Genomic DNA, 24,582 nt, shown 5'->3' on the forward strand with positions numbered 1-24,582 from the left:
GAGTGTGAGTTAATTCTTATCAAAAGCCTGTTGGAGTGCAACTAATCGACTGGTGGGGGAGATGCGTCAAAAAGCAGTTTCCTCCAATTCATTTAGTCTATTCATATGAGAAAATATTTACTTTTCAATTAAGTAAATCGCTATTATTTGTTCCACCCTTGCAGCAGATAAATAAAAGCGATTATGCAGTGACTTACAATCCACTGAGCATTCTTCCAGGTCAAGTGAGTCAGTCTGTGTCCACAATTTTGGATCCTACAGACACAGAACAAGCCATGCTCCTAAAAGATGATAATTCAGGGAAAAATATCCACTCCAATTAGCAAAATATTGTTGTTTTTTGCGAATTAAAGCAACACTGGAGATGTTTGGGAACCTTAAAACTATGTGCTTCTGACTTGTCTTGAAGTAGATTGACTTTTGGTATTCACATTCCCAAGCCTAAAACTAACCTTGACTTTTGTTTCCAGCCCCTCACAGCGTTGTGCTTCACGGTCCATTGACATTTTTTGTGTCTTTGTGCCACTCTCCAAAATTACAACAAGTTTATGTGTATCACTGTACAATTGCAGACCTCCCACTGAGATTTGTTTTTATGACAGTGGTGTTATATCCCACAACTATATGGGAAAATCAAAGAACAAAAAAATTTGACAAATTCTCTCGTGTTACTTGAAATGTCATTATCATTTCAAGATTAGACTTGATGGTCATGGTTAGAGAGACTCAAATTCTGTATTCATTGGAAAAAAAAATGTAGAGTGCAGTTTACTAAAACCTTCATCTTGAACAATTTCTTGTTCTATTTCAATTAATTTTCTGCTTTGCAGTTATGGGTTTCTGCTCATGAAAGTGTCCTTCAAACAACAACTTACAAGCACTTCAAATCCTACCACCTCTGGTCTCTACTACCTCAATGTATTCTGTAAAAGAAGTCAGGAGAAATTATGTAAGAAGTCACAGGGGTCGATAACAATTTGTCACAAATTCCTGTACAGTGCTACTGTGTAAAAGCCTAATTTAAAGAGCAGTCATTTCAAAGAATATTTGAAATCCTGAGCGTCAAATTCTACAAAGACAACGTGTCAAATACAATTGTTGAAATGTATTGTTTTTACAAATGAAAATGATGCTGGCAACATGTTTCTGAAAAAGCTGCAACGGGCAAGTGTACCCTGGTGCTGCATCACCTCTTCCTTTCACAGCACTCTGTGTTTGGGAACTGAGGACACTAATTGCATTTTTGAAAGCAAAATGTTTTGTAGCATTCTTCTTTGACACAAGATTTCAGCAGTTCAATCATTTATAGCCACCCTTGTTGTATCTTTCATTTCATTATGCACAGAATTGTTTTAAGTTAACAAAAGACGGGGCAGGTCTATTTAGCGCCCAGACTCTCTTGCTTCAGAGCAATGCCATCATGATATGCAGAGTGTGGTTTGGCCTCGTCTCGCTGAAATAAACAAGACACTCCAAATAAAATGTCTTGATGGCAGCACTTGTTCCTCCAAAATCCATATCAGTCACTCAGTATTAGTGGTGCCTTGTTACGGATATGCAAGTTTTCCTTGTGTGCTATTGCACCCCCATACCATCCATCTCAAAAGTACTACTTCCCTATGAGGGCCCGTTTTGTGGGTGAAGTTTTTCCCCAAACTTAGAATCTACATCTAACATCACTGTCACAGCTCTGTCCGACCCTCCATTTGATTAAAAAAAAAGAAGAAGAAAACATACAGTGGGGGTAATATCTTTAACTTGTTTCAGATTGGTGTAAATAGTTTATGAATCATTCATTTTTTGTTTTTCAAAAAGAATAAAACATATCATTTCAACATTTTTTGAAAGAGGGCTGAATTGTACAATGCTGCAGAATTACAGGTGTCTCATGAATGCATAAGGTTGCCTGTTTGTTCATCTGTTCATTTGTGTAAGCTTGATATGTACTTTTTTGTTGTTGTTTTTTGAGCTTCCTCCAGGATTGTTGAAGGTCAGGTGTCAGTGGTGAAATGGAGTCCTTGTCAGCATGGATTGTGTCTCCTTCAACTCTACCCTTTCTGTGTCTCATCTCGGGTAAGAGAGTCAAATGTCATCATGGAGCTTTCATCACACTAACTGTGGCCTTTTCAAGTCCCATCTATGTTCATGGCATTCAGCTGGGTCCTGGAAGCCTTGAAACTTAATTTTCACTTTCATATGATAGCTAATGTGCATTGCAAGTAAGTTTTCATATATATCTGGGTCAAATACCAGTTTAAAGTTATTTGTGCACCGCATGTGTAAGCCATTTAAAATAACCTGATACATATCTATGAATTACTTTAGTAAAATTCAATGTTTCATTGTTTTCAATTCACATTTCTCCTTTCAGCATCTGAGAAAACTAATCATCGGTTTGAAAAATAGAGTTGTGATAAGGATTTAAGGGCACCATTCTTCAAAATAAAACATGTTGAAAGGAACTGTTCGTCAAAAAGTTTATTCATGTCAAAATTCAAAGTTAGTGGCCGGATTTTGATATTTTGGGGAAGTAAATTAAACCGGAATATTACCTTGACTGTATGATTAATGTTGACTTCTCTGACAGCGTTGCTGTTGGGTAACGTTGGAATGTCCAATGTGAACAGCGGTATTCCTGCAGACGTTTCCATGGTGATCACTGCTGCGACTTCCAGTTCACAAGACTCAGTAAACCCAATCAGAACCATCCATCCATCCATCCATCCATCCATTATCTTCCGCTGGTCCGGGGATCGGGTCGCGGGGGCAGCAGCTTGAGCAAAGAGACCCAGACGTCCCTGTCCCCGGCCACTTCCTCCAGCTCTTCTGGGGGGACCCCGAGGCGTTCCCAGGCCAGCCGAGAGACATAGTCTCTCCAACGTGTCCTGGGTCTTCCCCGGGGCCTCCTCCCAGTGGGACGGGCCCGGAACACCTCACCGGGGAGGCGTCCAGGAGGCATTCTCACCAGATGCCCGAGCCACCTCATCTGACTCCTCTCGATGCGGAGGAGCAGCGGTTCTACTCCGAGCCCCTCCCGGATGACCGAGCTTCTCACCCTATCTCTAAGGGAGAGCCCAGACACCCTGCGGAGGAAACTCATTTCGGCCGCTTGTATTCGCGATCTCGTTCTTTCGGTCACTACCCACAGCTCGTGACCATAGGTGAGGGTAGGAACATAGATTGACCGGTAAATCGAGAGCTTCGCCTTCTGGCTCAGCTCCTTCTTCACCACGACGGGCCGGTGCAGAGCCCGCATCACTGCAGACGCCGCACCAATCCGTCTGTCAATCTCCTGCTCCCTTCACTCGTGAACAAGACCCCGAGATACTTGAACTCCTCCACTTGGGGAAGGATCTCATTCCCGACCCGAAGAGAGCATTCCACCCTTTTTCCGGCCAATCAGAACCCATATATCAATCAGCTGTAGTGGAGAACACGATTCCAATAATATTTCTGCCATATAACAAGTTGTATATATACTAATCATATGAATTATTTGTTTGTCATATTGCACCTTATTTCGGGTGAGGACTTGAGTTGGGAATCAACCTTATTCATGCTCACTCTCATACCTAGAGTCATTTTGGAATAATCAATTAACTTAACATGCACGTTTTTGATCTAAGGGAGGAAGCCAGAGCTCATGTAGAAATCCCTCGCAGGAACAAGGAGAAAATGTAAACACTGCAGTGGAGGTTTGAATTAGAAACCTTTTTGCGGTGAGGTGGCAATACTAACCACTGCACCACTCAGCTTTGGGTGAGTCAAACTACTCACATACAGTCAGCATGTTAGATAATGAGGGTTGCATTTTATTTAGCTGTTAGAATTTCAGCACCATCATATGATGCATCATGCTTGCTTGCAAGTAATTAATAACTTAGTTGAAAATGAGCTGTCATAAAGTGTGTATAGAGTTTTTTTCACAGGTTTTAACTATGTGTTTTTGCACATAGTTAAACTGAAAGAAGCCTCCTGACAGTACCTTCCCATTGTCCCATTGTCTAACCACACACAGAAAGGCTAATGAATAACAAAGTTACTGTACCATTTAGCAGTTTAAGAGGACCTTATTCCCCTCAGGAGTTTATGGAGGAAAAAACTAAGGAAAAACAAAGAAGAAAAACTTCAATCTGTTCAAAAAGCCTAGACTCAAAATGAAAGGTAATGTTGTCCTTTGTCGGCTGAATTCATTATGAGGCAAATGCTTACCGAACCATTCTCCAAATCACATTTGGCCAACACGTGGGCATAAATGAAAATGAAAACTTAAGCTGAACAATTACAGGATAATGGATAATTTAGCATGCTTCCCTTTCATCTCAATTGATTAAGATAGTGTTAAGACAGAAAGATCATTGTTAGGCAACCTGACAAGCGGAAGAAAGAAGTTGTTTGTGGCCGCCAGTGGGAAAGAACAAATGCATTTCTTGTTGAAGTATCAACTTATTTTAGTTTTCTAATAAAACTGTTTATGTATACATGCTCAAGGGTAAAATGAGCACAAGTTGTCATGCAAGGGATGTCAAAGACAGGGAGGACGCAAACACAGGGGGCACTGGCAAGTTTCACAGTGAAAAGAAACAACTTTACTAAACTGATGCAAAAACAGGCCAAAGCAAAATACAAAGTAAAAACCTAAACAAGGAACCTAATCGTGCATGGCACGAGAAATAAAGACAGAAAACAGGACACTAAGCAGTAGAGCTGGTTTCGAGGTTCTCAGTTAACAGATTCAGTAACAACAGCAAACTTAAACTAAGGACAGACCAGGAGGGAAAATGTGTTACTAACCATACAAAGCAAGTAATTCCGGTAAGGGGCGACATGGAAAACACAAATCGACAAACAGAATAAGACTCTGGTTGCCATCTGATAGTCAAAGAAAATTACTTTCTATATATTTCCCTTGAACACCAGACCTTGAAAACATCATGAGGTCAAGGACAGATGTCAAGAAGAATTCATGAGGGCTTAATGAAAAATACCGCTACAGTGCTGTGAGATTCTGATTGCAATTGCACCGAGACATTGTAAGAGTATTTGACATAGGGTATTTTTGATGTGGGCTTTCCATAGTGAAAGAGCAATATTCCAAAGATGGATGACTTAAAAGTGCAGTGCACTTTGCTGTGCATGTTCTTACTTTGTTGGCTATGGGATTATAGTGGATTATAATGGGATTATAATGGGATTATGCCATAGATGTGGAAATCATGATATATTGTCAAGGTTGAAATTGGAATTGGAAATGAGTAAATGCTTCCAGTTATGTAGAATTAGGTCAGACATTACAGATTAGGTGGTAAAATTTTGAACTTTAACAAATTGAACAACATATATGTTCTATTGATTGCAAATTCAACTTTATGATACTTTTCACGTTAGGACATGAAAATGAAGTCTTATAACTGCGTGTTGACATTGTGCAACTCTTTACTATATATCAGAAAAATGCATCTATTGTGGATCATTGTTCAGTATTCATTTATGTAAAATATATGCAAATAAGTTCCGTATTTGGTTGTTTGTATGCGTCCTCTGTAATGGCCAATCTTGCCCTTCATATTTGACGTGAGGTGACTGGTTCAGCCTTGATCTGAGAGCTCTGCCACTCACTCATATTGTCAGATGCAACGGAGCATGCACTTCACAAACAACTTGGTCACTGCTTCAATGAAGGTCAAAATTTAAGCAACCCAACGGACTCAGGCTGGCTTCTCTGTGGGGCATTGTTTAAACAAGACTCATGCTTTGATATTAGGCACTAATTGGAGTAAGCATTTACGCTATGCTTCTTGAACTGAATTTATTCATAAACTCCTGTGTATAATAACCACATAATCCTAGCTCCTGGAGTTAAGAGCTGATGGGTGGTCTGCTTTAAGGTTGCCCTACTGATTCAAGTGCACTGAACCGCAGAATTTCCCCTCACATCCTGGCTGAAGGATGGCCAACACCACCTATGACAAACAAGGGGGATTAAAGTGATAATCATTACTCTTCCCAGGGGGAAATAGCTACTGGGACATCGACATTGAAGAAAACTAGGTGAACAGGCTTTTTTTTCTTCCACGCCTTCCCAAACCCTATCTGCATAGCCAAGGGGAGATTTAATTTGAAGTAATTACTTTGACTCATTTTCAGTGCTGTATCAGTGCAGTTTCACATCAGTAAAACATATGCCAGGTTGAAAAATGTGACCACACACAATAGGGTGCCTTCTCAGACAATAGACCACAGGACTGTTTCCCTGTGGTGTATGTTTATGCCGTGCTCTCTACTTCATTTATTTTCTTTATAACACTCCTCACACACACTGGCCCTCATTTATCAAACTTGCGTAAGACGAAAAACGTGCGTAGGTCGTGTGTACGTTCTTTTCTGCGCAAAGGTTGGCATTTATCAAATCCATCGTGAACGCAGGAAAGATGAAATCGCCACGACAGGTCTGAGGCCGGTGTACGCACTTTTCCATTTTGACTTGCGGTGACTGCAATACAGCAGCGTCACTAGTGCATGCTCAGGAGTCGCAACAAATCCCTAGGTTAAAATTACAGACTTATCACTTTAAAGAAGGCCCATGTTTTATTTGACTTCAACATAAATATAAATATAAACATAAACGCAAATTAAATAAATTAAACAAGTACAACTCCGTAATTGGAAGAGTGATGGCTCATTATTCACCCTCACACCGAACAGGAGAGGCGCTTTAACACTGCGCATACGCCCACGCGTGCCACTGTGGAGAGGTGTATAGGGCTCCTAAAGGACAGGTGGATCTGTCTCGGCTGCGGGGGGAACCCTATACGCCCGAAAAGGTATGCAATATTATTATTGCATGCGGGGATCTCCATAACATTGCCCAAAAAAATGGAGTGCCATTTCCAGATGTACATCCAGAGGACCCCGCACCCAGAGATCCCTACCACCAGCCTGCACAGCCAAGAGCGCTCAGGAGGAGAGAGGAACTTATTCAGCGATTCTGACTTTTGGTAAGCATTCTGTTATTCAAGGAAAAAAGAAAGGAGAACAAGGATTTCTTTCAGCATTTATTCTGTGACTTCAGTGTTTCATTTATGTCTTTCAATGTACTGTCGATAGATTGCATGGTGTGTGTTAAAGCCATCATCCACTTCACGATCTCTGTTTGTCTTTCTAGGACCTCTGTGGTTAACACAGCTGGCCGGTGTGACGCTGCAGACCTGGGGGCAGAGGCAGAGGCAGAGGCAGAGGCAGAGGCAGAGGCAGAGGCAGAGGCAGAGGCAGAGGCTTCGGATGTTGACGGGGCAGCGTATTCGTCGCGCGGGTCAGGTTGCCCGGATGCCACTTCGGATTCATCTGTGAATGAAAAATATTAGTTTGATTAGGAACCTCATTTGTGTTGAATATTAAAGCAACTGTTTTATTTAAACGTCTTGGGTGTGCAGTCATTCTTACCATTCTCGAGCTCTAGCATGGGCGCATCAGTGTCAAGTCCCCCTGGCACGCCCGATGAGGACGTAGCTCCGATCAGGCCAGCCACCCTCTCCTCCAAGGCAGAGCTGCGACCTTCTTTTTTTGGCCAATTTCATATCGGACCACTTCTTCCTGATCTTATTGGAGAAAAAGTAAAACATCGTTCAATTTTAGATTTAATTTAATCTGGAGTTTATCACATTTTATTGACCATCACAGTAGGGGAAAATACATAACTCGTCCGGTCTGCGATTTACATCGCCAACGCTGTTGACAGCCGTCCCAGCTGTCAACAGCGTTGACAGCGTTTCTTTGCCGCCTTTCGTCTATCCATGTCGCAAATTCTAGAGGTGCGGCCTCTCAACCCCCTTTTGTAGAAGGCGTGGTTAGGATCATTACGATGGATTTCGGCCGCCGGATTTATCAACAGCCGCTCGGTCTTACGATGGGATTGGTGTGGTACGCATGTTCTGTAAATCTCACTTGAGCCTCTGCGTACGACGAGTTCTCCGCTCATATATACGATGCTTTCTACGACGGCTTGATAAATGAGGGCCACTGAGTGCCCATTCCGTCCCACCTCTTTACATTAATCACCTTCATATCCCTTTTCTCTTCCTCCCAAACTCCTTCTCTCCTTCTTCTTCTTACACCTACAGGCCTACAGGCCCAGCAGGCCTTCAGGTATGAGCCCAAGAACCTTACCATGCGGATGGGAGCCACAGCCGAGTTGAAGTGTGAAGTGCTGCGGCCCTCAGGGACTGTGCAGTGGATGAAAGATGGCCTGGCATTGGGACCTCAGAGAATCCTGCCAGGCTATCCGCGCTACAGCATGACTGGGAAACTCAGAGGTAAACAGCAACAGTGACAAAATATGGACCTATGGACCTATCTGAAATAAAGAAATGTGTTTGCACCACAAAAACACGACAGAGTAAGTCTTCATAGATTACTTATGGTTAAATAAGGGTTTTAGTTTATGGATCAAATCTTATGAAATCTAATACAAACTCTCGGCTATGGAAATGTAAAGCAAAGTGTGGGACAGAAAATGGCGTTATATTTGGAAAAGTTACAGTAAAGTATGATGAACAAAAGAAGGTAACAACGATAGTTTGTTGGTCCAGCTAGATATTGGCTACTTTGCTTCTTTAAAAGTAAAGAAGATTAGTTTGTTGCCATGGCTTCAAAGTACCATAATAAAGAAACTGAGTAACCTTATGGGTGTTGATAAAGAAAGAAAATGCTGCTTTGGTGTATAATGTCTGATTTTCAACAGATTGTAACACATCGCCCTTTTCCTGTCACTCACAAGTGAAGATGGGAAAAAAAAACAAGAAATTAAAGCAACAGAAGTGTCATCTAATCAGTGATATGTGGCAGAGAATAAAGTGTGTTGCAGAATCTGCACCACAGTCTATAAAAAGTAATAGCCAATTAGAAGGCAATCCCGAGTAGGAGAAGAGCATCTGTTCCTGATCAGCACGCAACAAGACGAGTCGCACTTCATTGTTGCTCATTGAGGGAGACCACCAATGACAAATGCAACTTTAGAGATGCACAGTCCATGCACATATGTGCATCGTTAATGGACAGAGTTTACTTAAAAAAAACATACATAACACAAAAAAAAAGTTATTTTTTCTCTGATGAGCTCGCTGTTAGGGTGGAGCACTATTGATTATCTTTACAGCAGATAAAGAACAACAACAACAACAACAACAAAAAACACCTGTCACCTTTTACATCTTTAACACCAAAATGAGAACCTGTATATATAAAAAAATAAGGACCACAAGCACACACGGGCTGCCAAGCACTCAAACGCTCACTCATGAATAAAATACCCATCAGCGCAGGTACACTTTCCAGGAAAAGAAACTGCAGACTGATGTGTGCAATCACTTTACACAGCACAGAAAGAGCAAAATCATTTAGGATGACACTTGACTGCACTTGATAGGCCACCAGCTTTCACTGATTGTCACCATCAGCGATGTTTATTGGTGCTTTAAAAAGCCTGAAATCACACATTCACAGACATAAGAGAGGCCAGCTTTGATTTCAACACACACTTCTGACAAATGCAACACACTTAGTTTCCACAAGATGAAGCAATAATGTAAATGTGAACTGAAAAGAGTCTAAATATATTGTAGGATTAGAGGCAGTCATATGTAACAACTGTTATTTAAAGACTGACGTAGTTTGGAACCGACAAAACATCTTCTACGAGGCTGTTTGAGCATGAAGTATGTCTTTCTTAATTCATTTTCAGAGACTGGCCCACAGGCGGTAATTTAATTGTAGCACCTGGCCCAAAGCCAGTCAATCAGCAAAAATGAATTTATCAATGAACACACCAAACATCAAGTTCTGCATTTTTTCCGGTGATTAATATCAATTAATTATTATAAACATTTGAAAATTGACACACCATGAGTTTTCATTACAACACCAGAATGCCTTCTCCAAATTTTTTTAGTCATGACAAAAATGTCTGGTTTCGGGAAAACTCGCTCATCGGGATTTTGATGGCAGTCTCAAAAAGTTTGGATTGGGGAAACAAAAGGCTTGAAATGTAAAAGTCTAAAAATAAACAGCTGGAGGAACAGCTGGAGGGACATGATGCAATTAATTAGGTTGACATAATTGGGCATAAAAAGAGCACCTTAGAGATGCAGAGTCTATCAGAAGTAAAGCTGTGCAGAGGTTCAGCAATGTGCAAAAAATTGCTTCCACAAATTGTAGGGTGATTTCAGAATGCTGATCTTCAGCATAGAATTGGGAAGACTTTGGATGTTCCACCATCTACAACACATCAACAAAAGATTCAAATAATCTGAAGGCATCTCTGCAAACACTGGATATGGCCAAAATCAATATTACTTGTAGATGCACGTGATCTTCAGGCCTGCATTAAAAACACGATTCTCTCATGAAAACTACTGTGTGGGCTCAGGAACACTTCTAGAAATCGTTGTCTATGAACAGAGTTCAAGTCCATGCCATCCACAAATACAAGTTTAAGCTCAATCGTGCAAAGAAAAAGCCATGTGCGAACATTGATCCAGAAATGCTGCTCTCCACTTTGAGCCAAAGCTCATTTTCAATTAACTGAGGCAAAGTGAACAACTGATTTGTAGTCACATGTTTGAAGTTGAAATTTGAAATACCTTTTTGAAACCACGTGCACAGCATCCCCTGGATTAAAGAGGAGAGGGACCATCTGGCTTGTGATCAGCTCTCAGTTTGAAATCCTTCATCTTTGATGGTATATGGGAGAATTAGTGCCTATGGAACTGGCAATTCAATACACAGGTTTTAGAGCAAGATATTCTCGTATCGAGATCATGTCTTTTTCAGGGAACGCCTTTCATATTTCAGCAAGACAATGTTACACCGCATCTGTAACAACAGAATGGCTTCATTGTAAAAGAGTGTGGTGGAGGTGGTGGATTGGCCGGCTTGCAATTCAGACTGTTCACCAACTGAACATTTTTGGTGCATCATGAAACACAAAATAATGAAAATAAGACCCAGGACCATTGAGCGGCTAGAATCCTATATTAGACAAAAATGTGAAAATATTCCTCTCGCAAAGGTCCAGCAACTGGTGTCTTCGGTTCCCAGACATTTATAGACTGTTGTTCGAAGAAGAGGGGATGATGCACAGTGGTAAACACGGCCCTGTTTCAACTTGTTTTAGACTTGTTTCTGCCGTCAAGTTCAAGGTGAATCAGCGTTTATAACGAAATAGTAAAATGCCTCACTTTCAACATTTGAAATGTTTTAGTATTTCTTTGTGATTGAAATATTGGTTTAGATGTAAAGTTAATTGCTTTCCATTTTATTTTCATCTTACACAGCTTCCCACAGTCTTTGGGGTTAGAGTTGTAAAAACAAATGCTAAAGGAGAAAATTATTGTTTTCAAAAGTCAAAATCGTTGAAAAAACGTTGAAGTGATCTGAGTCAAGTGAGGAAAATCCTGGGCACCCTACAGCTAAAGCTGTTTTGTATGGATGGATGTGCCAAAGAGTTAAACTAATCAACAGTTGCTGGAAACCTTTAGTTGCGGTTAGTGCTGCACAATAGGTTCACACCAGATACTGAAAGCATAGGTATGCAGACTTTTCCCACTTGCAGATATGTTATATTGGATTGTTTTCCCTAACACCTAAATGTTAAATAATATTTCATACATTTTAAATGATGTATTTCTACTTTTAGGACATGCTAATCTGGTTTTGTCTAGGGCATGTTTATGCAGAAATCCAGAAAGTTGTACATAGCTCACAAACTTTCAAGCTGCACAAATGCAGATTTGCATGTGGGGGGGTATATTTCACCGCAGGCGTAATGGCAGTGTAGATATGCCCATATTAAAGTCTGGAAAGTTCTAATGTATATTAAATAGATACAAAGTTATGGACAAATAAGCAAATCACGTTTCAGCCATCTGCCATCTCTCCTACCATAAATAAACGCACTCTGCTACTTGATTGCACTATTTTTGAATAATTCCAGAAAAAAAGGAATATGATTAATATTCTCTCTCTCTCTCTCTCTCTCTCCTTCTCTCTCTCTCTGTGTACTCAAAGATAACTTAGATGTGAAAATTGCTTCTGGTTGGTGTTAATTATCTTGCCAGCTTACTCGACACATGCATTTTTAGGCCTGAGTGGTTGTCAGACCAAGATACTATTTTCCACATGTTAGTAGGCTGTGAGCCATCAGAAGCTGGAAAAACCAACAGCGAGCATCATCTAATCCCCACAGGTTATGGCAGCGCATCAAACAAATCAAGGCCCGTTGGCATGCCACGCTATCAGAGGAGAGATGGAGAGTGAGGTACTGTGTCTGGCATCAATTAATAGACAGTTTATTCAGTCGGTGTTTTGAATTCAGGATTCAATTTAATATACCACATTGGAAACTCCTTACGGAACCAAATGAGTATACAAAATAACTTGCATGTCAATTGTAATGACTGCAGCAAGAAATTCTCTCTGAGTAGATTGTCTATTCATAGCTCAATTAAACACCCAAATATCAGTGGTCAACATAAGCGATATAGTTTAAAAATGCCTTTATAATTACCTTTAGGAAGTACCATATCACTTGTTACTTTTACAAGTATCCATTCATACACTCAGTAGGAGGTGGTAGATGTATTATACTGATTTTTTTTTTGGGGGGGGGCAAATAGATACACAGTATTGAAGAAAAAGACCTCCATATTTGAGGTGTTGTTGTATCTAAGACTAACATTATAGAGGGTTTCAAAACAGATTCTGTTTCGCTCATATTTCATCAGATGGGACGTCTTTGTTTAAAGGAGAATGAACGTTCAAAATAAATCAAAACACTTTGTTCTGCACGTAGGCAGTCCTTGTTGCATATTTTGTTATCACAGCAAACGCATGTTGCCATCTCTCTGTCTCTGTTCCAGGCCAATATAATCTTAGGATCGAGAACGTCCAACTGGAGGATGAGTCCATGTACGAATGTCAAGCTGGCCCATCGGAGACCAGTGACGCAATTGTCTCCAACACAGCCTTTGTTACAGTGCAAAGTAAGAGAAAAATTAAACGTAATTTCTTATCAAAGGGGATGGGGGCTCTTCTTGCTTTTCAAAGTTCCATAATTACGTGTTTAATAAGGCACAGTGAGCATTCTCTGCACTCTAGTTACATACACGACCTCTTGGCCTGTAATCAGCATATAAAGAGGTGTTTAATATTCATTTCTATCGATAAAGATCTTTGATTTGTTTTAAGATAAGGCTGTTGCATTTGAAGCAGAGACTAGATTAAGTATGTCCTTGTACAGTAGGAACTCAACAGTTTCCCTCAAGCCTATGAGCCATGACAAATGTGACAGTTTTTCTATATTTTCAGACGGTATGTTGCTGTAGCTCCATTGCTTTAACCACCAGCTGCAAGATGTAAAGTAGCAGTGCAGCCTGGATTCTCTGGCAAGCCTAAGGGCGATTCATGTCTCTTCCTTGCACAGAATAAATTATTACTGAGGTGATTGAAAAGTTCCACTCAGACATGGACTGAAATATATGTAATTGTATCCTACACTGGACCACCTGTTGTCATTCTATAACAAGCAGTATTACTCTCTCCCATACTCCTTGCTTGTGGGAGCGAGCCCATATGTGGTAAGGAGAGGACTCTAAAAGGACCTTTCTTCTCCAGGCGCAGTTCATTTACTTACACCACCCTCCCCATTCTCCCCGTCAAACAATTTCTCCCTCTCTCCCTCACGCTCAGGCTCTCTCTTTGGTGAACATGGTGGGGGGGCTAGCGCTGGAGAGGGGTTCGCCATAGCAATTCGAGCGGCCTCACTCTCCTCTGGGAAGAGAGCAGGTTTTTCTGACATCAATGGGCTGGCCGGAGGGCTGGCGGGTGGTGCGGGGTAGGGAGAGGCATGGACTGCAGACATCTCTTTCAAATGACTGCGCTCTATTCCACAGTGCAGCAGTTTCGTGTTTAGCAGGCCTACACCTGCAGCCACAGCAGGCTTGACTCCCACATTTATTACCTCCGAGAGGCCTATTGCACGTGTGCCCACGTACACAAAGTCAACACGAATGCCTCTGGCTTTGTCAAAAAGGTCAAAATGAGTGAAAATTATGTTTGTGTTGAATCAGGGCTGTTCCTGACATGTGATATGAATCCTGTCCACACATGACAGCAGGTGTTTTTTAGCTGAGTAGCCCTAACTGTTGCAAAGGGTAATGGCTGAAGCAATGGACTTAAAACACTTTGGTCCTTAAGGGTCATTTGTTCCAATCCAACAATCCCAGTGATTCAAATGGCATAATCTGGGGCTTGATAATGAGCTGATGAATTCAATCTCCTGTTAGTGCTGAACTGGGACTGGAAATTGTGAATCCTTTTTGAAAAGCTGCGTCTCTGATGAGTTTTCCATTGGCTGCTCCATCACGCGACTACGGCTCCCGAGGCCCCACACCCCTGGCCAGTCAACCGTGGCCATTTCCCATCAAGCTCTGCATCAAATCAAAACACTATAAACTCTTTATGAGGAGCTACTGTAAGAGAGAGGGAAAAAAATTTGAAAAGCGAAACTGAGATGGCTGGTTGTAAAACTGGTATCATGACTTGCTAATTCAAGACGGATCACCGCAGGCAGTAAATTGTAGGGATATAGGAAAAATTGTCAAAAAGCTCCATCCGTGTGCTTACAAAGAGATGTTTTAAAGACATTTCCATTGCTCTAACATAACTCTTGTGTGTTTTTGCCTTCCTGCAGAGCTTAGATAGGGGATTACTGCTATAGACAGATCAAGTGGCAGTGAGTAATCCATGACAATAACAACCTCTACCCCCTCTGTTGAAACCCCCTCCTCGGCTAAAACTTACCCCGCACTGTGAACGTCACCTACCTGACACATCCTGTGTCTCGGTTTATGCCATTAGCCTTAGCATTAAATCCTATTAATGAACAACTCTCCCCTTCATAACACAGCATGCCTGCACAGATGCCTCCTGCAAACGTTAAAAATGTTCTTGACGTATTCTGGTTTTAGACTGAATTACTCATTCAGTCAGGTCTCACAGAGATATGCGTGTGTTTTTGAATGCATGTGCCTATGATTGTCCATGTGCACATGTTTATTATCAGTGCTGGTTTGAGGTTAGAGGACATATTAGGAACTGGGGCTATGGCAAGGTTTTGGGAGCAGCTAATGAGTTTAGCACTTGAAGAGTATATAATGAGCCTTCATTTTCTGATTCCCTGTAATGAATAATGGAACAACTTATAAATGGGGGCACAAGCAACGTAGAATATGGCAACCTTATTCATTCTTGTTCATAAAAAGTTCTGACTGTTGCCCAATATATAACCTAATCAGAGGGCTATGTGTTGTACGTGGGTGTGACAATGTGAATATTACAGTGCCAGACTGATAAGGGGACTCTCCACTTAATAGAAAATGACACACTTAAAGCGTAGCTTTTATTTCTCTCTTGAATGGCTGGTTAAGGTACATCATCATTTACTCTGTTCACTGCACGAGTGTGTGTACCTCTCCCTTATTTGTTTATCTGATCTTATATATTCCAATACATGTGGTAAGATATGATGCAAGAACACTGCATATTTAAACAGAATGATGCATTTCGGCTTGATTTGATTCAATGCATTCCGTTATAGTTCATAATAGGGGTGCACAGATAAATAAGCCAAACATCGATGTCGCCCTTTATATTGCTTGTTGACGGCAATTAATCTTCAATTTCGCCCAACAAAATAAAATGTAAATGTATTTTGTTACGTTTAGGTCAAAGTCATTATAACCCAAACAGAACACACTTTATAAATATCAGCCCCCGCCGTCGGCCATAGGACGGTTGCAGTCAACGAGCTGAATATTGGCTGACACAGGCTGATGCAGTATATATCTGCACCCATTTTGAGAACTTTATCAGAATGCATTGAATTGAACCAAATCTAATTACATCAAACCGATTTAGAGCCCTGATAGAAGACACTAAATTGAAGGTATTTCACCGACAAATGTGTGGCAAAGTACCGCAAAGGAAAGAATGACGTGAAACAAGAAAGTCGTGCACAACAACACTAAGTTTGTAAATCTTTTGCCGTAGATCAGACACTGGATGACGTAACCTTCATAAGTGTGTGTGTGTAATTTTTTTTCAATAAATGACCAAATGGGAGGTGGATGTTGATAAATGGTGTGTTTAGTTGGAGAGGTGTGATGAAGGATGAAGGTAAGGGTTGGAGGATTTTGTTAACTGTACTAACACTTGATCTACCCCACCAACCCCCCCACACCTGAGAAAAGAGCACAGTTCCAGTGACTTTCACTGCCAGAGATCACACACCTGAGACCTACACAGTGTGCCCGTTTGCTAGAACGAGTATGTCTTTTCATGCCCCAATAACAACAAACTCTTAAGCATGCATATTTGCATGGAGGAGTTATGTCTATCTGCTGTTGAGAAGCCAGATCTCTATTATTTTCTTTCCTTTTCAGCACGATACGCTTTTCAGAGACTGTTTATCTCCTCGGCCAACATTATTGAGAGAACCAGGCGAGTATCACATGTTAGACCGTGCACATACTGCTGCCTGTTTTCAGAGCGAAGTGAGATGAACGTCTGCACATTTTGCTCGCCTGTGTCAGTGTGGTTTAGCGTGCAAATCTGCATGCACTGTCGAATAGAGTTTATCTTTGGGTGTTTGTGTGCAAAGGAGAAAAGAGAGTAATCTGAATGAGAGAGGGAGATAGGTGGAAAGAGCTGCTTATGCATATTGATGTGCAACTGCTAATCTGCTTCTTATCTGCCTTATCCATCCATCCGTCTGTATTTGTCTAATGAATCGAATTCTGCACCTCACTGTTTGTCGTCTGAACTGCAGGAACAAGTCTTTCACCTGTCTATTTTTGCGTTCATATATGTACCTTAATGAGAGAGATAGAATTTGAAAGAATAAGCAGGGAGTTAAGATGAAAAACAAAAAAGCTGACAGGCAAGTAAACAATGAAGGGACAGAAGGAGTTCATTAGGAATGGAGTATGTTTACTTTACTTTAAAAAGACAGATATGCTGTTTGTTAAATCGAGGAGCTTTTTTTAAAAATTTTTATTTTTAGTTTGTTTTATTTGTGTTTTCACATTCGTACAAATATGTGTGTGTGTAAGTTTATCCTGACTGGGCTGATTGGGTCAAATTGTTTGCCAGAGTGATTGTGGTGGATATTGGGTTGGAAGTCCCAGTCCAAGCTGGAACACACCTTCCTCTGCACTCCTGCAGTTTAACTGCAGTGGTCAAGAATGATAGTGTTCGGGGGAGGGGGGCGGGCTCAGGCTGCTAGAGAGGGATTGTGAGTGAAAGAGAGACACGAGAAACGGGCCGGCGTGAGCGAGCGAGGAAAAAATTAGATACCTGCCTGCCTCATTTGCGAACATATCATTATTCTTATTTTAGGATTTGTTAGGCTGCCAGCCACTCCTCGAGCACAACAAGTGATGTGAATTGTGTGGGCCTGGATAGATTGAGAGTGCAGGGGGCTGTCAATAGATGCATGGCCCAGTCATCTTATCAGAGAAGAGGGGGGGAGAAACAAACAAATGCATCTCATTATTGCAGTGTGCGCCTCTGCAGTGCTCTGGGTAACCCATCAAAGTCCACACAGATTCAATTGCTTCTTTTAAATCAGTTTGAAGCTGCAGCCACATCTCATCTGTCTCAATAGCAGACTGGAGCCAGTGTGCGACTGTGCAAACTGCAACAGCTCCTCCTAGTGGTCAAAATTTGACTGGAGCGAAGGTGTAGAGGAGCTGTTGAGTGGGTGGTTTGTTTAATTGTGGTCCAGCTGTTTAGCCATAGGTTAGATTTTTTTTTTTTTTTCAAAATTAGCTGCAGCTATCTTCCTGTCCCTTTTATCCTCAGCACTCTGTCTGAACTCCCTTTTCATTCTTGACATATCTCCATATTTCGTCCTCTGCCAGTTTTTCATGTCTCTCTGACTCACTGGTATCCTCCCTGTACTTACCAACTCCCTGTCCTGTCTCAGCTGAGGCAGCCTCTGCACTTCATCTGTAATGAAAAAAAAAAGAAAAAGAAAAGCAACTTTTACTGTACCATACCCCCTAATTCTACAGGCTCACCCATTTGCTAAAAGCAGGCACAACAGATGTTCTGTTGTCTCTACTTTGTGCACAATCTAACGCACTGTCTTGGTAGGAGCTAGCAGATCTGCAGAGTGTCTTTGATAATTAGTTGATGACAGATTTCTCAATACGCTGCCAAACAATTTTTGTCCCTTGGGGTGAAAGCGATGTTGATGTTGTTTGTTTTGGGGTTTTTTTTTGTCTCTGGAATCCCTATTCATGGTCAGATAAAAGGATTGTTGAGTAGAACAGCAGTGAAGTAAAGACTGCTTTGATCACTCGAGAAAGCGCATATTTAGCTTGGGGGTGATCTGAGGAGAGAAGTGTTTGGTGTTTTCTGTGATAGATTAGTGCTGGATCAGTTTCATCAGTGTTTCATCTCTGTATTCTTCTCTTTTCCACAATTTGTATTAAAATACAACGCAACATAAAACTTCACAGTAGCAAATTCCTCAAAAGTTAAATAATAATATGACACTCTCAAATGTTCCAGTCTGATAATCAGATAACCATATAAGCTCATTCCCATCTTGTCAGAACTTAGCTTTTGTTTCACTAATGCAGTTCCTCCATCCAAGCCATACTTCAGCCTGGACACAACACCTTGGGTGGCAGGGAAGAAGTACTCAGTCACCTGTGTTGCCCCCGATGCAAAGCCTGAAGCTGAAATTACGCTGTTTAAAGGTGAGTCACCCTTTCAGCAGCTTTAGATGTGACAGTGATGGTCAAGCTGACTGGTTAGAAAGGCAGTGGGCCTTTTTGATATTCCCAAATCTGCCATCTCTGTAGGCCATAACCTGAATATTTAACAATGAAAACAGTTGCAGAAGATAAAATACAGCTTCAGTTAAGACTTCTTGTTTCATAGCCCTTGAATAGCAGAGGGGTAAGGAGCAGACTCTGTGTGGGAGGACATAGCGTGAGCATTTTAATTTTCAATATCCTCTGACTTTCCAATTATACGCACAAAGAATGTATCACAGATTACCGGTTGTTCACATAATCAACTAGAAACTATGTATATCAAGGTGAAGCAAAGTGATATTTGTTTGCTTTCCTACTCTGATTTGACTTAAGGGTTGTGTTGCTGGTTAAAAAGATTACTGTCTTGTCAGAGGATATTATAATCAACGCTGACTTGATTTAAATTCTGAGACAGGTCAAAACTGGTATAATTTGTTGTTGTACCACACAGTATCAGCATTTACTTTTCCACACGAGAATAACACTGATGCTTCTGCTTCACATGAACACATTTTACACACAGTATTCTCCCTTTTTGTGCACCTTCCCCCATTGTGTCTTTCAGATGGAGTCGAGCTGACAGGTGCACAGTCTTTCACCATGTCTGGCTCAAAGGATAAGCTTCTGAACAGGCATACTGAAGTAACGTATGTGTTCAACCGCCTGCCAGAGTCATTTTTCTCACCAGGCTGCTCAATCGCTCCAAGTCTGCCTTGGTTTCTTGTTTCCCCTGTTTTCAACGTGCTCTTATTTTCCCCTTCTGTCTTAGTGAGCACAATGAATTTCTGCACACAGCAAACTGTTACTTGGCACCACACGATTGAATTAGCTTCTGTCAAATGCACGAAATTACATTCCAGGGGCGAGACGGATCCGATCCTCGCTGGTTCACCAGGTGCCTATACATTAAACAGGGCCATAGATTACTTTAATCCTGCATGTCTCCTCGGTGTCAGAGATAATAACCACTTGTCATATTCTGAGATAACATTGGTACTGAGGAGCTGCAATGTTGTTCACTCTCCTGCAGAATAGACAAGGTCTTAAGCAATATTGATGCTTCTTCCTCATAATCACACTGAGCATGCACAGCAGTGGGCCTTGTGTGATTTTTACAGCTGTAATTGTGCTGTAGTTCAGTGTAGAAGACATAAACAGAAAAACAAGGCCCTGAATAGATACACTGTATCTTTCTGTCTACATCACAAAGTAAATTGCTTGTTGTTTATCACAGGGATGTAAAGTAACTATGTATAGTCACGTAAAGGGTAATGTTATTCATTTTGGATTTTATTTTTCTTCCTCCGTGTGCCACAGTTTTTTTTTGCAGATTGTAAAAAGTGCACACAAAAATCAGTTATTCTATACCGTTCTGCCTCTGAAATGCCTTGTTGACTGGTTGCTTCATTTTACAAGTAACTGTTGATATTATACAATACATAACAAAATGTAAATTATAATGAACAAGACAACTTCATTTTTAGTCAATCCCTGCATCACCCTTAGATTTATTGAGGTAACAGCTTACAAATTGCACTGACAGAGAGATAGGCACAGACACAATGGGACAGATTTACTAAACTAGGCAAACAAGTATATGATCACAAATGATAAACAGTGCCAATAGAAATGTCCAGTTCTGCCAGTTAGGTCCTAACACCCTGCTAATTTTCAATCCCAGGTGCAATGTTTTTTAACTATTGGCTGTATTATAGGATCATTTCCATCCACTCTTACCAAGAGAATTAATCTGTGTTACCTGCCGACCCTGTGGATGACATTATCAGTTAAATTGTTGCCAAGCTACTTAATCAACACCCCAGTCCTTTCACTAATCTCTGAAGATTTCAACCAAACCTTTTTTTCTCTGCAACACATTTCTGTGAGCTTTACTCACCAGACATGATGAGAAAGTGGCTGCTGAACTAAATGCAAACGTGAGGCAAGAATGGCATGCATTACACATAGTTATAATCAAGAAAATAGTTAGACATTTGAAACATAATATGAAAGCTGCTTATGGACCATGATACTGTTACCAAAAAATAATCAAGCCCATCCCATCTAATCAGGGCATCCACTTCACTGAGATTCAGAGTTTAGGACTTTCATTTATAGTGGGCTATATCTACATTAATGTATCTAGACTTAAGTGAATAATCAGAATGATTCTTCCAGCAAATTATCTATTATATGATAAGATGTGATGAGATGTTTTTATCACTGCATATGCCAAAATGATCTGTCTTCTATCCTTCTAATTCCATCTGTCTTCCTCTGAAAGGGTCACCGCTCTGAGCTCTGACAATGGACAACAGTTGGCATGTCATGCCATTAATGAAGCCATTTCCAAGCCTGTGGTGACCACAGTGACCATGAATGTGTACTGTGAGTGATTAACTGACAGTCAACCCTTCTTTTCTCTTTAAAACACACACACATACATGTAGCTGCAAGCTCATTCAACTGTACCCAACTGTCTCTGGGGAGGCCCACGGGTGTCTGACCCCGTGCACTCAGTCTGTGCAAGTAGTAGAGAGGAGATTCATTTAACTTGAGGGCAAAGTCACACCTACTTCAAAGCAACATTCAGCAGGGGCAACATTCAGTTCTCAGGCCAGCCTCTGCTAGACTGACACTGATATGAGCAAAGCTGGAAACTGTTTTCTTCCTCAGTGTAAAATAACCTGAGTTATTTTTGCATTAAGTTACATTTTGTTTTTGTTTCTTTTTTTGAATAATCTTAAAATGATTTACAATCTTAGTTATTGCCAAGATGTTGAAGAAAATACACTAAGCGATTATTAAGATGGAACAACTCAGATGGAATATACTTGTAAAGCTCCCAATGAAGAAGGTTTTTTTTTACCAATATTAGAATAACTAATAGTTTATGGGAAGCCAGGGCCACCTCAGTTAATGATAATAAATCCTGTACAACTAGCCCAGCAACGCTTGTGCTCATCAGCTCAAATTTAATTTTGAGTGCACAGAAGCAGAAAATGAAGCCAGTTTCTCATGCTTTTTTTTCCCCACATTATTATCTCAAACTGCGTGACATTATATAATGAAATTGTTGCCGGAGCACATGAAGGTTAGCTGATACACATGCTGTCTCAGCCACTTATAGCTTTTAATGTTTATTTTCCTCTTATTTGGCAATGCAGCAGTGAAAACTGTTGTTGTTTAATGCTCCAATAGTATGACACTGCAGTCACTGTTTACTACAGAAAATTTGGTATTTTCTACCCTGCTGATCTGTTGAAGTAATTGATTATTGAGGCTTTGGAGTCGTGTTGTTGATCAAAGTGGAGCAGCTCGGCTGACATTTCTTCCAATTCAGCTGCTGAAATAACTAAAGGCTAACTAGACACCTTAAAATTATCTTTATCTACTGTAAGCCTCCCCACATTAGCTGCCTCTATTGGTGTTTTAGTCACCTATAACTGTAAGCGCTCCTCCCTTCTTTTTTTATCTCATTATTGAACAACATGGGCGCGCTGCTAAACTGCTAATGTTGCAGAACTGGGGGACCACCGCTGCAGTCTTACTCGGTGTGCCAGCCCATCAAAACCAGCGCAGTGGCCATTTTCACCCAGTCAGATTGTTAGCAAGGTGGCAATTTGTCATGCCGGCCCAGGGTCTGCAGTCTGCTCTCTGAAACTGATTGCAGCAATAACAAAGGCCCGTCCTCTTCTAATTCATTTTACTGCATATATTTTATTCAAGGAGACTGTAATTCATTCATATTTCACATTGCCTTATTACTGTTTGAACATCTGTTATTTCGCTTTATGGACTGGATCCAGCTCACTGCTCCCTTAATACTTAATGCTTTCATCAGATCTGGACCTCTTGCCCTCAGTCACGTTAAATGCGTCCAATTTATTGGCCCTGTCTGAACACATAGGGATACTCCCTACTCAACTGCTGAGAGTGTTGTTGTAGTTTCCTTCCATGTCTTCTTTCCATTGATTGTCACTCAAAACTTGGATTCGTCAGAGTTACTACATCCCTTTTCGTCCGCCACCTTTTTATCTTCAGTTTTTGCCATCCATGCCGTTCCCCTTTGTCTGAACGATATTTATTTTTGTCTGTCATTTCCTGACAGTCCCACCTGAGCCTCCAGCTATCGTGGGTCTGGGTAAAGATGAAGTCAGAGCGGGGAGAATACTTGTGTTGGAGTGTGAGTCTCAGAGTGGAAACCCTCTGGCCAGTCTCCGATGGACCAAGGTAAATCCTCTGCACCATCAGTTAAAGGAGCTTGATAACTCACTGTTGTGCTGGCAAAATTAGACATTTTAGTTTAAAAAAAAAAGTGCTAAACTGCTGTGTATCTCCTGTTCTGTTTACTGAGTGCACCATAAGGTAACTTTCAAATATTCAAAACATTCTGTTGCCATTTTTTATTTCACCTGTTCGTCCATCTGTCAGAATGGAGAAGTTCTTTCCACAACCTGGGAAGAGGACAATATGGCGCACAAATCCAGAAGTGTCCTCAAACTGAAGATCACCCCTGCTGACAACCAAGCAGACTTTTGCTGTGAAAGCTTCAATATGGTTTCCCTATCACCTCTGTCCGTCGCCCGCAAAATAATTGTGTTCTGTAAGTGAAAACAGTGCTTAACATAGTGCATAGGGCTAAAGAAAATACACTTAGCACACAAAGCCCTGGCTCCGCTGATTATGGATTATTGAAGATATGGACATGAGTAAGAAGAACATAACAAGTCTCGTGGTCCCAGTTAAAACTCTAACTTTAATTTGATTAATTTGATTAATGGTTAATATGGCTGCAGCCCATATCCCTGACTGCCTCCAGATTAGTATCACTGCACACTCTTTCATAGCTGTTACATTAATTTAGCTGAATTACTTCAGTGTACAATCCCAAGGCACTAAAGGATATACTTTGAGCAACAGTAGCATCCATGGTTAATAGATTACATTTTTCTATCTGGATATAAACTGGGTTTTTTTTCAACAACAATAAAACAAATAGAGAATAAATATTAATCAGTCTTGGTGCATTGAGTCAGACAATAGCCTGATTTCCACAACCGAGACAGACAACATTAGTTTTAAATGCTGCCTGATTGATCTGCTATATTGTGTAAATATGATTTGGATCGACCCTTCCAGAAATCTCTTGCACGTGCTGTGCGAATGTATCTGAAGATACACCAGTAGTTCTCACCAACCCCCCAGCAGGCTCTGCTGCCATGCCTCCAAGTCATCCATTCAGGGATGGTGAAAATGAACTGCTGACTGCCTGACTGTGCTCCAGGCTGTGGCAGAAGCTGCAGGGCACAGAGTGAGACTCCTTGGTGAAATATGGATATGCCCTTTCTATCATACGGGACCTGAGTAATTTCTTTGTATGTGGTACCGTCTCATGTGGGATAAACACAAATGTGCAAAAGAGTTAGATACATGAACTCTGCCCCAACCCTCCTTTCCTATGCCTGTCAGCTCAGTCCCCAGCTTTTGTATTCCCCTGAAGGCTTTATACAACTGCATCACATCGCCTGCAGCTATTGTACCCTGTCTCCCCCTCTGGTTAAAACGAAGCAGACTTTAGAAACCACAATGAAAACCCCCAGAGAAAACAAGTTGCCACTCAAAGAGATGTTCACTCGCACCCTTGATACAGCTCTGTGCTTCACATCCTAAAATAGTTGCGCTGCTGCTGCTGTGATCA

At 41.0% G+C, this 24,582-nt stretch overlaps 1 protein-coding gene across 1 annotated transcript in view; it reads left to right on the forward strand.

Moving 5' to 3' along the window:
• nphs1 (NPHS1 adhesion molecule, nephrin) overlaps positions 1 to 24,582 on the forward strand; it is a 57,068-nt gene that overhangs the window by 17,545 nt on the left and 14,941 nt on the right. Inside the window, exons 2-8 of the mRNA XM_075466491.1 lie at positions 8,121 to 8,312; positions 12,915 to 13,037; positions 18,702 to 18,821; positions 19,447 to 19,528; positions 21,166 to 21,269; positions 22,993 to 23,114; positions 23,316 to 23,487. Of these exons, the coding sequence (XP_075322606.1) occupies positions 8,121 to 8,312; positions 12,915 to 13,037; positions 18,702 to 18,821; positions 19,447 to 19,528; positions 21,166 to 21,269; positions 22,993 to 23,114; positions 23,316 to 23,487 (915 nt within the window). The remainder of the gene's footprint in view (positions 1 to 8,120; positions 8,313 to 12,914; positions 13,038 to 18,701; positions 18,822 to 19,446; positions 19,529 to 21,165; positions 21,270 to 22,992; positions 23,115 to 23,315; positions 23,488 to 24,582) is intronic.

This window comes from Odontesthes bonariensis, chromosome 5 (genome assembly GCF_027942865.1).
Source record: "Odontesthes bonariensis isolate fOdoBon6 chromosome 5, fOdoBon6.hap1, whole genome shotgun sequence".
NCBI classification, from domain to species: domain Eukaryota; kingdom Metazoa; phylum Chordata; class Actinopteri; order Atheriniformes; family Atherinopsidae; genus Odontesthes; species Odontesthes bonariensis.